This window comes from Corythoichthys intestinalis, chromosome 5 (assembly GCF_030265065.1).
Source record: "Corythoichthys intestinalis isolate RoL2023-P3 chromosome 5, ASM3026506v1, whole genome shotgun sequence".
Classification (NCBI taxonomy): Eukaryota; Metazoa; Chordata; class Actinopteri; order Syngnathiformes; family Syngnathidae; genus Corythoichthys; species Corythoichthys intestinalis.
In genome coordinates, this window is record NC_080399.1 from 55648699 (window position 1) to 55662806 (window position 14108).

The 14108-nt window shown below is 39.1% G+C and overlaps 1 protein-coding gene across 1 annotated transcript in view; it reads left to right on the forward strand.

The window, feature by feature from the left end:
* Positions 1 to 14108, forward strand: part of zc3h18 (zinc finger CCCH-type containing 18) — a 59575-nt gene that overhangs the window by 24809 nt on the left and 20658 nt on the right. The window contains exons 7-11 of the mRNA XM_057835924.1: positions 89 to 118; positions 263 to 377; positions 3019 to 3281; positions 10199 to 10381; positions 10564 to 10689. Coding sequence (XP_057691907.1) covers positions 89 to 118; positions 263 to 377; positions 3019 to 3281; positions 10199 to 10381; positions 10564 to 10689 — 717 coding nt within the window. The remainder of the gene's footprint in view (positions 1 to 88; positions 119 to 262; positions 378 to 3018; positions 3282 to 10198; positions 10382 to 10563; positions 10690 to 14108) is intronic.

Sequence of the window (14108 nt, forward strand, 5' to 3'; positions counted from 1 at the left end):
CAATAATGGAGCTTTTTTCTCTACAGGTACTTTTTTTATTTTTAAAACTTAAGAATGTTTCCTTTTAACATTGGATTTTGTCTTTCAGTGAAATGGACACGAGAGAGCCAATATATGGGTAGGTACAATCGATTCTTAACCGGGAACTTTTATTAATATTTTCCATGTGCATAACACAACAAAGGTTTCAGGGGTAATTGGAAAACCTTTAAATGTATACCAATATTTTTGATTCCATTAAATTTCTGTAATGTGTTTTCAGTGATCAATATGCTGATCCATACTATGAGTATGGAATGGAGGCACTGTGGCGAGGTGGGCAGTATGAAAACTTCCGAGTACAGCATATAGAAGCTCCTCTTCCTTATCACTATAATGTAAGTGTCCTTCATTTTTACAATGATTTATACAGGCTGTTCAACTACTCCATTGTGCATTAGATTTTTTTTTAACTCAGTGCTTGATTCCATTTTTATTTTTATTTTGCAAAGTACCACTTAACACCAGTGTTGGGCACGTTACTTTAAAAAAGGAATTAGTTACATTACTCACTACTTCTTCCAAAAAGTAACGGAGTTAGTAACTGAATTACTCTATAGTAAAAGTAACTAGTTACCAGGGAAAGTAACTATTTCCGTTACTTTAAAAAGAACTTGTTGTATGTCAGAGAATTTGAAATTTTCTGAGCAGTATTCGAGTCAGTGGAATAGAGAAGAACAGACAGGTAGTTAATTTGTTAGGTGCTTCAGCAGATTTGAATTGCTTACCACAGATGTCGACAAAAGCTTTGCCCCGGGACATAAATTACACATTACATGCAGGTTCTTTCCTTTAATTTCGACAAACTTGAAATAGTGTCTATATCTCCACCTCTTAAAGGACAGTTTTTCTTCTGAATGCTCTGCCATCCCGACCCTGTGCATCTATTTTGCGTGTGTGTGTTTGCCGCACACGGCGCGCGCTGTTCCGGTTTGCTTGTGAATTCACCGGCTCTGATTGGCTTACCACGACACATGACTCTAACCCTCAGCCAATCACAATCACTTCCATCGCATCTCTCGAGGGGCTCCATTCAGGTAGGCTCGTTTCCCGACAATTCACGTCACCTTCAAAGCGTCTGCCGTCCTTAAGATGGAAGCAGAATTATTGCTGGCTGACAGTGGGAGATGGGAACGAGGCTAGCATCAGGTGTAGCAAACACAGAAACGTTACCAAACTTTGGAAAGCATTGTCTAATTGAATGAGCAGGGACAAACAGCTTGAAGTCAGAAGTACGTGCGCTATTCTCGAACCTGAACGCACCCCAGGTCTTGGATGACAAATCAACAGAGCAGAGAGTCGACTCGACACGGCTGGTAGTTTCTTCAATTTATTCAGAGTAAGTAACGCACCGCTTTTGACCGTCAGTAACGTAACGGCGTTGTAACGGCGGAAAAAGTAATTAGTTAGATTACCCCGTTACTGAAAAAATAACGCCGTTACGTAACGGCGTTATTTATAACTGCGTTACTCCCAACACTGCTTAACACTAAAATCATTGGCGGGCATTGACAATAATCTTTGAACATGGGAACTAGTCCTCCTAGTTCAAATGGATTGGAATTCTGTAGCCATCAATGGGCAGAGTGCTAGCTAGATTTGGTAGAGAAAGGGAATGGTATCCGCACTAAAGTGTGTTAAAAAGCTGAAAGGTCTAAAATGGATTTGGCAAAAAAAAAAAAGGCATTTATCCAAGCAGGACTGCAGTCAGCCCCAGGGTGACTTTATAAGATTATAGAATTAAGCTTTGCAATTTTCAAATCAAGATTGGGAAAAAAATGAGGTCTGTCTCTGTGATCAGTCCATAAAAATATCGGTCATAACACGATGCTGATGGAAACTGACTACTTTGGCAAATTTTGAACAGTCCATCGAAAGATACCAATGTTAATGGTTTCATGCAGGGTTCAGGGTTCGTACAGGTTCTTGAAATCCTTAAAAATGCTTGGATTTTACTGTCGTGTTTTAAAGGTTTGAAAAGAGCTGGAATTATACCCGTAGCAAGAAGTATGAAAAAGTATGGAATCGCCAGTCTCGGACGAGACCTCACTCAGACATTTTATCATGTAGAACAACATGTAGGGAAATATATATGGAATCACTCCATTCGGGGGGGGGGGGGGGGTATGGAATCATGAGAAACAAACAAATAAATAACAATCAAAACACAGCTCTAGTATTTAGTAGCACCACCTCTGGCTTTTATGACAGCTTGCAGTCTCTGAGGCATGGACTTGATGAGTATTCTTCATCAATTTGGTGCCAACTCTCTTTGATTGCAGTTGCCAGATCATCCTTGCAGGTCGGAGCCTTGCTGTAGACCTTTTTTTTTTTTTTTCAATTTCCACCACAGGTTATCAATAGGGTTGAGATCTGGGCTATTTGCAGGCCATGACATTGACTGGAAGAGTCTTTCTCCAAGGAATGCTTGAACAGTTTTAGCTCTGTGCCATGATGCATTGTCATCTTGGAAGATGACAAACATATTTTCAATTAAAGGGATAAGAAAGCTGTCTAAAATTTCAATGTAAACTTGTGCATTTATTGAAGATTTAACCACAGCCATCTCCTCAGTGCCTTTGCCTGACATGCAGCCCCATTCCCTCATCAAGGACTGAGGGAATTTTGATGTCCTCTTAAGGCAGTCATCTTTGTAAATCTCACTGGAACAGCACCAAACAAAAGTTCCAGCATCATCATCTTGTCCAATGCAGATTCTTGACTCTTGATACCTTGTCTAATGCAGATTCTTGACAAGCTGGGGTCCTTGAAAAGTCTTAAAATGTCTTAAATAAATAAAAAAAATAATTTAAAAAAAAAAATGCCAACAACAAATGGTTTCAGAGAGATTAGACGATATGAAAAAAAAAAATTGTGATCTTTTTTTTTTCCCCCAGATCACCCAGTCTTACTTAAATTGTTTTTAAAAATATAAAGCATAATACACTATTTATTTGAATGATTTTGTTTCAATTCCAGGAGCGTGAAAGGGAACGGGACCCTCGGGAGAGGCACAGAGATCGGGAACGTGAGAGAGATCACCGCGAGAGGGAGCGTCGGCAGAGGGAACGGGAGCGAGAGAGAGAGCGGGAGAAAGAACGAATGAGGCGGAAAGAGGAGTGGGAAAGGGACAGGATAAAGCGAGATGAGAAGGAAAGGCCGAAGATGCGGCCTCCTCGAGACATGCGCGAGAAGAAAGATGATAAACTCACACCACAGTCACCTTTAATTCTGCCACCCAAGTAAGTATGATTTAAACTTTTTGTCTTTTATCCTAATGAAACGCAAAGACTGGCAAAGTGAACCATTCTTTCACCAGTGTATGTGTGCATGCGTGTAAGTGCATTCTACATGAGTAAGTTTAAAGCACTTCCTGCCCTATAAATTTTGTGCCAAAATAAAAGCATGCATTATTAAATAAAAGCCACCGTCAAAAAACTGAAAGCCATCAGAAGCATGCATTATTAAATAAAAGCCACCGTCAAAAAACTGAAAGCCATCAGAAGCATGCAATGAATCACATTTTGACACGGAGAAGTTGTAAGAGTCCTCGGGTTTGCCATTTTGCGCAAATGCTGTATGGAGAGATTTGAAGGGTATTCTTGAAACACAACAACAGAATAACCCATTGTTGTAAATTGTATATTTGCATATGTTGGGGTTTTTTGGGGGGGGGGGGGGTAGTAGGCGAGTAAATTGCTAAAGTAGCACAGCCTGAATAATAATAAAAAAAATACTACAACAAAAAAAATATCTGATCTCAAAATTGGATCGGTATCTGCAGAGATATCCTGATTCAGGGATTGGATTGGAAGTGGGGAAAAAATGTGGATCGGTGCATGAAAGTATGTTATACCATAACCACCATTAAGTGACATGTCGTGGCAAAAAAAAAAAACGTGGAGCTTGTATTAACCTACCCCTCCAAAAATAGTTTTATTTTTGCACCAACCTAACCCCGGTGCAATTTGAAACTCTTACGTTTGAAGACTGTAGCATCATGTACCCATTGAATTTTTGGTATGTAATGTACTACATAGGCTTGTCAACTTCGCATGCTATATGTTCATAGGGGTGGGCGATATGGCCTTAAATACGTATCACGATAAATGGAGCAGATTTACCTCGATAACGATAAATGACGATAAAGTCGCCCAAGCGGACTGTTGTATAATTTGAAAATCTGAATCAATGCATGAAATACAGATGAACAGTTTCTTGTTGATTTAGTTACCAGCATTCAATTTGATATATTTGACAATTGTACATGCAGTCTAGACATTAGGTTTATAAAAATGTATTGTAAACAATAAGAATTCAAGTATGAGGATTTATAACAGCGTGTTTGGCTAGAAAAATCTACATTGTCAAAATCAATATGCCTGTGCAAACATGTCATTGTAACACAAATGACTTGCAGCTTGAACAGTACGCTTCAAAAAGACAATTTATTGTTAATGGCTGCTGTGACATAATTATTCAATACAAGTGTTTACTTTATGGTTTCAGCCCCCCCACCCCCCCCCCAAGTGCATTTTTTAATAAATGCAGGCATACATGAACCCCCAAACAGACAGACGGACACACATTAAAGCTATATTGATCTTCTGCAAATGAAACACTTAAGATTTTATGATAGCAATAATGACACAGAATTAAGCACATACAGAAAAATAGCTGGGGCCATTTCTCGGTCATATTATAAGTTTCACCGTTGGATTGTGCTTAATGCTGAATGCTTTACCATCACAAAAGCTATCAGAGAAATCACACACAGTCAGATACAAAACAATGCGACATAGTAATTGCTAGATGCAGTCCGTGCCCAATCCACTGATTAAATTCAGCCGTTTCGACAAGGTTAGAGCCGCTATCCGACTCCATCACGTTCATTTGTAGCGTTAGCCGCTAGCGGCCGCTAGTGTTAGGCGCTAGCGTTAGCCTGTGGCCTGGCTACCAGTAGAGAGCAATGAAAGCACCATCTCCGGAAATTGTGAGAACAAGGGAGTACAGCAGGTGAAAGCCCGTCTGGATGCCACCAAGAGTCTATTAAATGTCGGGTGAAAGTTTGGCGAACCTCCCTTAAGCCACACTCCATCACGTTTTGCTTGTAGCATTAGCTGCTAGCGTTAGCTTGCCGGGCTTCTGTTTGATTGGCTTCCTGATGATCACGTGACTCCCTACGTGAGTACATTCACTGCTTTCTTAAAGGGGAATGAACATAGGCGAACAACACAGAGTCAAAGTGGGATGAAAAGACTATTTTCTTGTTTTATTAATTTACCGAATTTACCGACATGGTCAAAATTACGTCGGTCATCGTGAAGAATTTCGGTGACGGTAAATTTTCGGTTTACCGCCCAGCTCTATATGTTCATATGATGACGTTAATGTGTAGTTTGTTAGCCTCCGTCCTTACTGATTGAAATACAGTGGGGAGAACAAGTATTTGATACACTGCCAATGGGAAAACCCTGTGCATCATTGGTGGGATAACGCAGCATGATTCTCCATTGCGACGCGCCTATCTGACAACCCGAAGGGGTGCTTTGTGCTTCAATATTTTGATCCTGGTTGCAGTATCATTTTTGGCCACCAGTCTTTCATATTTTTCATTTGAACAATGCTAATTTTATGCTTAATGGGGCAGGTTTTAGAACCAGGAAGTAGCAACCTCCAGATTTTCTCAGTGCTCCCGATATTAGTGGGCGTTGAGGAAGTGTGACAAAGGCAGGTTCTTGCATGCATAGTAGGATGTCACACTATGACCGAGTTCAAAAGTTGGCATTTGCAGTTTGTAATCACTTGTCAAGTTAAACCAATCAGATAAAAAATAAAGATAAAGACTCAAGTCCAGCACATTCCCATTCCGACCTTATGCATGAAAATATTTAAAATATTGGAAAATGATTAATGCCTCTTAAGTTTACTCAATTGACTGTCACTTTTTTGTTTCTGTTGTTTATCAAAACAAAAGTGACACTTAATTTTTTTGTTCACTTTATTTGTTGTTGTTTTTTTGAATGACAAAGAAAATGCCAGTTTTGAAATATTGCGGAATTACCATGTTGCCTTAGGGATCTCAATAAATTGTTCTATGACAAGCATCATAACTCTGCATTTTCACACTAACATGATGCAATGTTTGCCTTCACTTTTATAGTTGACTTCCTATCAAGTCAGATTGGATTATACTTTTCCTGAAGCTTCATAAATTTAACTTGACACAACATCATGAACGTTGTTACCGCTTTACTTGCTTTATTTATCATGTTTTATTTTATAAGCCCTGAGCAAATGAAACGCGGAAGAGCTAAAAATAGAAGCATGATCTAATTTTAGTTCTACTATCCGAGTCGGTTGAGTCATGTATTTGAGCTTGCATCACACTTTTGGAATTTGTCATTTATTAACTCATTTACCTAATATACGCAAGACGGTGTCACCCCTCATCTGCTGCGTTTGATATTTACCTTGTCTCAAGACGATGCTTATCTAGTATTATTCATAATGTCATTATTTGATTAACTTATCTATTTTTTCAATAAATCATTCAGCCGTTTGTAACCTCAGCTTCTCAGTTGATAAGACTGAGGAGCATTTTGCTTGCATGCCGGAAACAATAGATAACAACAGAAGCTTGGTGCTCGAGCTTAGTGTTAAATTAGATTTAGGGAAAAGGGATTTTTTTATTGCTAACAATGAAGTCATGTCCAGTTGTTACGTTGTTGCTGAAAATGCACAAACGAGCTTGTCAAAGTAAGCGTCAGTAATATTCTGGAAATGAATGCCCTCTCATTTTTGTGAATATTTGCACCAAGAGTTGATTTACACCCTGCACTCTTAAATTGACAACTTGCGCTCCTAAAATTTCAGTTCTCCCAAAAATTCTGAAACCCTGTACAGGTAGGTGTTTATCTCTATGCGTGTGCCACACTGCCCCGAAGGCAAAAACTCATAAAGCAGAAGCAGGATACATGCTCCAACACTAAGCAGACGACAATAATCACGCAATGTAACAAACTAATTATAAAATTTGTTTCCAACCTGTGTCGTCATAAATTTGTTGTGGCAGCTCCAGTTCATGTTAGGCTTCTCAACAAATAAAAACTTACCATCTTTTATTTGCTTCTTAGATTAGTCAAGATATTCTGAAATCTTTTATGCTGACTTGGGCTGCAACTAACGATTATTTTCATAATCTGACAATGGTCATTTTTTTCCAATTACATTCAGAATTTAACTTGAAGTTGTTTTAGGCATGTTGTAAGTCACAGTGAAGACAAAATGGATGACTATTTCCTTCCAAAATAATATTTTATTACAGCGTCCTGACTTAACTAGTCTTCAACTGTATCAATTATCAAATTCGTTGGCAATTAATTCATTAATCGATTTAATATATTAGTTGTTGTTCTGAGTATAAAACTTGAAAAGAATGCCTCAGTAAACAAATCAGACAAAGCTTTGTTCTTTCAAATAAAAAAAAAAAGTTCTGCCGATTGACTTTTTTTTTGTGGGCAAAGCGCTGATATAAATTGTGTCAAAGACTCGTATATTTTCTTAAAACAAACAAAACAAAATCTGATAAAGAAGCATACTGTAATGAATCAGTTTATCCAACAGTTGTTCATAAATTCAATCAAAATCCAATTTCAAAACACTCTAGTATGACATTTTACAGTTTGAATATGAATTTGTGTTGAGACTTTAAGCTGTTAGATGAAAGGGTTGATGTGTGTGGTTTCTTTCAAAACAGAAATGAGAACACGAACAATAACTCAAATGCTAATATGCTTCTCTAAAACACAATACAAACGGACACTTAAGACACTGATTGGCGTAATTGCTAACTAGCTTAGTGCTCCGTGCTAAGTAGTAACATCTCATTAAAAGGGAAATGTGAACTAAGGTTGGCCAATCATGTTTTTGAATAATATCAATGGCTAAACAATTATAAGCATATTTTCATTATTTTTTTTAACGCAACCCTTCCAGATTCTTTGTTTAACCCATAGCAACGCCCTTGACAACGAAAATGCTTTTCTTCGGCAATCTTCGGAAATTACGTCACACCGGGAAGTGCGAGGGAAGTCCGCCATAGAACATTATTGTTTGTTGCATTGCTTCTCGGTAAGATGCCACGGCGGTGTGTGGCAATGTTTTGTTCTCACTCAAACGAAAAGTTGTATGAGTGGCAAAAGGATAGCAGGGCATGTAAATGGACATCTTTCGTTCGCACGAAGCGAATGAATTTCATGCCATCATCGAGTAGTGTTCTCTGCTGCAAACACTTCGAAGATGCCTGCTTCCTTAACCAGTCTGCTTATGATCAAGGATTTGCCAAAAAGTGTGATTTTTGGATAGATGACTGATGACTTTGTCAAAGCAGAGCTGCCAACTGTTGTGGAATGAACAGTATAAGCTAGCGACGTTAGCCGAGGCTATCCCCGATCACAGTTGTTGTTGCGTTCGCTAGGTTAAGCGTGTTTAAATTGTGCGTCATCTACGATCTTGTCCGAAAGGGTTAATCCACTGTCAATCGGGAAAGGGGTGTGGATGTGCACATAAGCGGGTTGGCGTCGCGGTAATTCACGGTCACGTTGCAGTAAGAGACACACACCGCCGGTGAGTTTTTGCACATTTATTTGTATTTGTATTATGTATTTCCACCTTCATGCTTCAAGCATTGCATTGCATTTGTACAGTTCGCCGTTTCTTTCACGGTGATCGCTTGATAGCCTTCTAGTTTGTGTTTCGGCGCTTCGCGAGAGCCGATGACAGGTGACAAGTGTTGCTTTTAATGTCTGGCAGCGAATCAGCGAGCGCGCAGGCCACGCAGTGAATCATGGGAAATGTAGTCTCGGGACAACACTGAAGTGGTGCTTTGTAATCTGTTCGCTTGTGTGAAAAAACTACATTTCCTCACGCCATTAGACGCCACTTTGTTTTCTTATTGTTGCCACAATAAAGTGGAGAACGCCATCGGCGACTGTAATATAGTGGATATTATTTAGTTGTAATACGGGAGTTCACCAGTAGAGTGTACGCATGTCATTTAGATGTGTTATTGTTTGTGCCTTACTCCTTCACTAAAAGAGAGAAAAGTTGTTGTTCAGACTCACTTGGCAAGACGTTGAGTAAAGTTGTAAAAGCCAATAAAGGTGTCGTGTGGGTCACTCGGTCAAGATATAACAACGACTCATCTCCTTCTTTCCCCCCAACGTTTTTATATTATTATTTTATATGCACGAGAGCTGCCGGATCTGCCAAAATGAACATGAAGTCTGATTTTTTTTTTTTTTAACAATGTCATCAGATTGACAAAAACATAAAATTATGTGCAAATGCCTGCATCTTCAAATCATGAAAATAATAACAGCCTATATCTTACCAATGTTATAATCTCGATGGGTCTTTTATCCATTCCATGTCAGGAAGTCTAGGCACATTGTTTGCATCCTGATTAGCGTCTGCCTAATAACATAAAATTCCAATCTCCTCTTCTTCCTCCAACTCTTCAAAAACTTGGATCTCCTCCCTTGCGCTTGATCTATCGCTTATATCGCTGTTTGAATCATTGTTTGAAGGGCTTTGTATGGCAGCCGTATGTATGGCGGTGCCATCGCGTTCCCGGTGTGACGTATCACTTCCGGGTTCGTCCCCTTTCAGGCTTGAACTTAAACGCAATTATTTTGTCAAATATACAACATATAGATTATTTTTTTCATGCTTTATTTGTTGGACAATGTTTAACTACTTTACTTGTGACCCTATTTGGCATGTGAAGAAATTACTTCACATTACTGCTTTAACAAAGAATACAAACAATACAGTTGGCTTCATTTGCTCACGTCTGACAGAGGCACACTGGATCTAACAACACAAAAGACAATCTAACTCCCGACACTTTGTAATATAATTGATTCAGCAACCCAACCTTGACTGTAGCAGTGAACACTCTCTTGCTCTAATCACTGGCGTGCGTGCGCAGGATCACATTACACACAAACAAGGACCCAAACGGGTCTGCTCATAGCTGCCGGCTATTCGTTGACAACTAATTTACCGTATTTATCGATTTTAATCGATTAGCTGTTGCAGCCTTAATGCTTGCTCACATCTTATCTGAAATTTTGTATGCCTTCTGTCTTTTCAGCCGACCAATGGAGCCTCCCACAAAGAAAGACCTTGTACCATTAATGAGACAACCAGATGAGTGGAAGGACCCATGGCGTCGGTCAAAATCCCCCAGGAGAAGATCTGGACTGGGCTCCCCACCCCGAGGTCGTCGGAGAAATCGTCGTTCGGGTTCTTCTGTTTCTCTGTCAAACTCTTCTCGGTATGAGGAACTCCGATTATTATGATAAACACCTTTGTGTCGCATAGATATTGTATGTCCACCAAATTACCAAATTCCTTTACAGCGTTCACAATTCCAGGCAACCTCACTGTAGCTTTCAGTTTGTGTTATTTTTTTTTTTCTGTGTCCTTAATCAAGCCAATACTGTTTGTCCTTTGCAGGTCTTCGTCTCGCTCTTCATCGTACACAGGCTCTGGGTCATCACGTTCTCGCAGCCGCTCCAGCTCATTTAGCTCCTACTCTAGCCACTCCTCCCGTCACAGTTCGTTCAGTGGGAGCCGCTCTAGGTACGTTTTTAATGGGGATGTCACCTTTTGACACAGTTCCGGGTCTACCCCATCTCCTGCTCATAGTTAGCTGGGATTAGAGCCATGTAGAAAGAGAGTTGCGGCACTCTCTGATTTCCCCGCGGGTCGTCACGTGGTTCATGTAGGCGTTGAATAGTTCCAAGCACAAGCAGCGCTGCAATGGTTTTCTATGGAACTGACTGCGATGATTGGGACCTTTGTGGGGAAAAAATTGATAAAATCACGTATCTAAGTACATGTTTGATTATGTCATTGCATTATAACATATTTGTAAATTCTGGTTTTACATTTAGAGTGGTAAGGTGACAACTGAAAACTACGTAAACTATGACGCAGAAGGGAACGTTCTTATGTTGTGAAGGGAAAGTTTCATGTTTGTGTTAGCATTAGCACGGGAAATTGACTTTTATATTGAAATGCAAGATGATTTAGGGTTTTCTTTTTTCAAAACTAGAATAATGCTTTTTCCAGCGAATGTCTAGATTGATAGATGATGATAGATAGGGTTGGGCATCGTTTGAAATTAAACGATTCCAGTTCCGATTCCATGTTTCGATTCAGGTTCTGAACGATTCTTGATTCCGATTCTTTTAAAAGGCAGAGTCAAAAAAAAGAAAGTACAAAAAAAAAAAAAAAAAGAGGCAGGGTCAAACAATTTAAAGTTTAAAAATTTATTAGTTAATATTGATGTCTTAACTTCTGGATGATTTTTTTTAATAATATGAATTTAGAATTAATTATTCCTTATTATTATTATTTTTGTTAATGCAATTATTATTAAATTTAGCCCTGTGAGAAGTTCATATAATTCATATTTTTAACTTGTATATAAATGTCAGTTTCTTACCGCAGGAGTGCACTTTCACAAAGATGTTTATTTTTCAAAAGCTAACAGAGAAAACATTTACACATATTCTTTTGCCATACATGTGCCTTAGCTGGAAGCTACGACAAACCGGCGCGGCACTTAGTTATGGTACTCGGCACCAGGGGTCGCGTTAACCGAATATTTTCCGTCGTTGACCGGTTTTTTTAAAACGGTGACGGAAAAAACTAAAGTCCATCTGTCATTTTGAAAGGTTGCAATTCACACCCCAGACCACAGGGTGGCGAGTGAGCATATTAATTAGCTATTTTCTCTTGATGCATGACGTCGTTGGCCTTACTCGGAAAAATGTCAAGGCAACTGAGTGTCCGAAGTTTCTTCAAAAAGCCCCAAAATGACGATGGTGTTGATAAAAGAGGTGAAAAAAGAGGGACTGCACAAGCGGGCACGCAATTCAAGTCCATACGCACCAGGAGGAAGGTGTAAGATTGCGTTCAGGCCACAGCAGGTGAACTGTTAATTTCATTGTTCCATATGTAGCCTACCTACTGGGGCCACAGTCAGCTGTTTTTGTCACTGCAGAGAAAGTTACATATTCAACTGCTTGATGTGTGATGGCACGGTGTGGTTTCTCTGTTAAGCTTGTTCGGACAGAATATTAATTAAAAATGAATGTAAACTAAATACTATTGAAAATGTCATTATTATCATTTTAAAAATTTAAGTAACGGGTAAAAATAGATTATGACCGGATTTTTATTACCCTGTCAGTCAAAATGACAGACAACGAAAAAGTCTAGCACAACCTCTGCTCGGCACTTGTATTCCATGAAGCCGGAGGTGTTTAATCATACTGGTCGTGGAGCCACCTTTGCATGATATAGTTTTGTTGCAAATGTTGCACTGAGCTGACTGGTATTTTTTTTGTAAAGTTGAGCCAAACTGTTGAGCGCCGCCACACCGTGTCCATGGTTGTAATCAAGTTGCAGTGCACAAACACGCGCTTTTTGTGGCTTCTTCTTCGTGATTTTCAGCAGCAATTTTTTTCCGTTTGACGGTCAGGGCATCGAAACATGGAATCGAAATTTTAAAATTCGAACGGTTCCGGGATCATCGGAGCGTTAGAACCATGTCCCATTGATGCTCGATGCCCAACCCTAATGATAATGTATGATAAAAACTCACTTACCCTTTGACAAAGAAAATCATATTTTTATTGAACAATTGATGAAATTGGTATCACAGTTTGTTTACACCTAACATTTTATAGATCACTGGGCTGTGATGGTTGGTTGTGCAGCATTTGGATGCATCAATAGGTCCGAAATGGGCTATGGTTTGTAGGGTTTCCCCAAGGACCTAGAGCAGCAGAAAAAATGGATGGCAATGGTCAGCCATCAAAGCATGAATTGAAAGGCTTTTTTTGCTTTTTGCTGTTTAAGAAGGGGCTCAGTGGCCACAGCCAGCAGTCACCATCAGCAGGCGCCAGCAGCTGTCCCCAGCACAAGCAGCAGCATGATGTGCATCATGAAAATGTAACGTTTGACTGAAAAAAAAATGTATATATATACATTTAATTAGTTTTCTATTATAATTTTGTGTCTATTATTCGTTGACATCACTCTTCAATCTATATCTCCAAAATGCAGTATAATGTCAAACATTTTGATGTAAATAATACAGGTTGTCATGCACTAACTTTGTACCGAGATACCTTCAAAGCTTACAAAATCGAGCTAACAACCACATGAAAGCCAGTCATGTACAAATATTCACAAATACAGTGAATGCGGCTTCTGAAAGAGTTAACAATTTAAAAGAGGTAGTGACTTAATCAATTCATCCCTGACGATACCTTCCCAGGTAGCAGTCATCTTAAAAAGTAGGAGAAAATCGCTCGTCAACCGAGATAAAATATAAATCTAAGTACGCCATGCATATACAAATAAAGCTTAACATATAGATCATAAAGCGCCTCTGATAAAATACAGTTATACAGTTGAACATTCAAAAGAGGTTGTTTTTTTTTTTTCTTTTTTTTTATCAGCTTACTTCTGAGTATACTTGCCAGCCAGCCATTCAAATAAATGGGGTCTGCCCTAGTCAAAGCGATGTCTGGAACTATTCTGGCTCCATTACCCGGAAGTAAAATCGTATAGTGAGTACATGGCTCTGGCTGGGATAGACTCCAGCACCACTGGATAGGTGAATTTAAGCGGTACAGAAGAGTTTCACCTTTGATGTACAATTCAAACTCGCTGAGATTCCAAGGTTTCGCCATAGCTTTTGAATGATTTTTTACTTTTTTTTTTAATACGGTACAAATCAAACGTTTCTTACTGTCAACATCATCGATCTTGGTATGCTATTGTTTAGCTACAACTGGATTCATTACCAGAGGTGGGACTCTTGAGGCACCTAATGATTTGATTACGATTCAGAGGCTACGATTCGATTAAAATCGATCATTGATGCACCCTCTCCCCCATGCTTTTAGCTGCTTTTAATGTTCCATGCATTATTTCCAGATTTGTACGAAAAATCCTCTCAGGTTTAAACAAATATTTCAGTA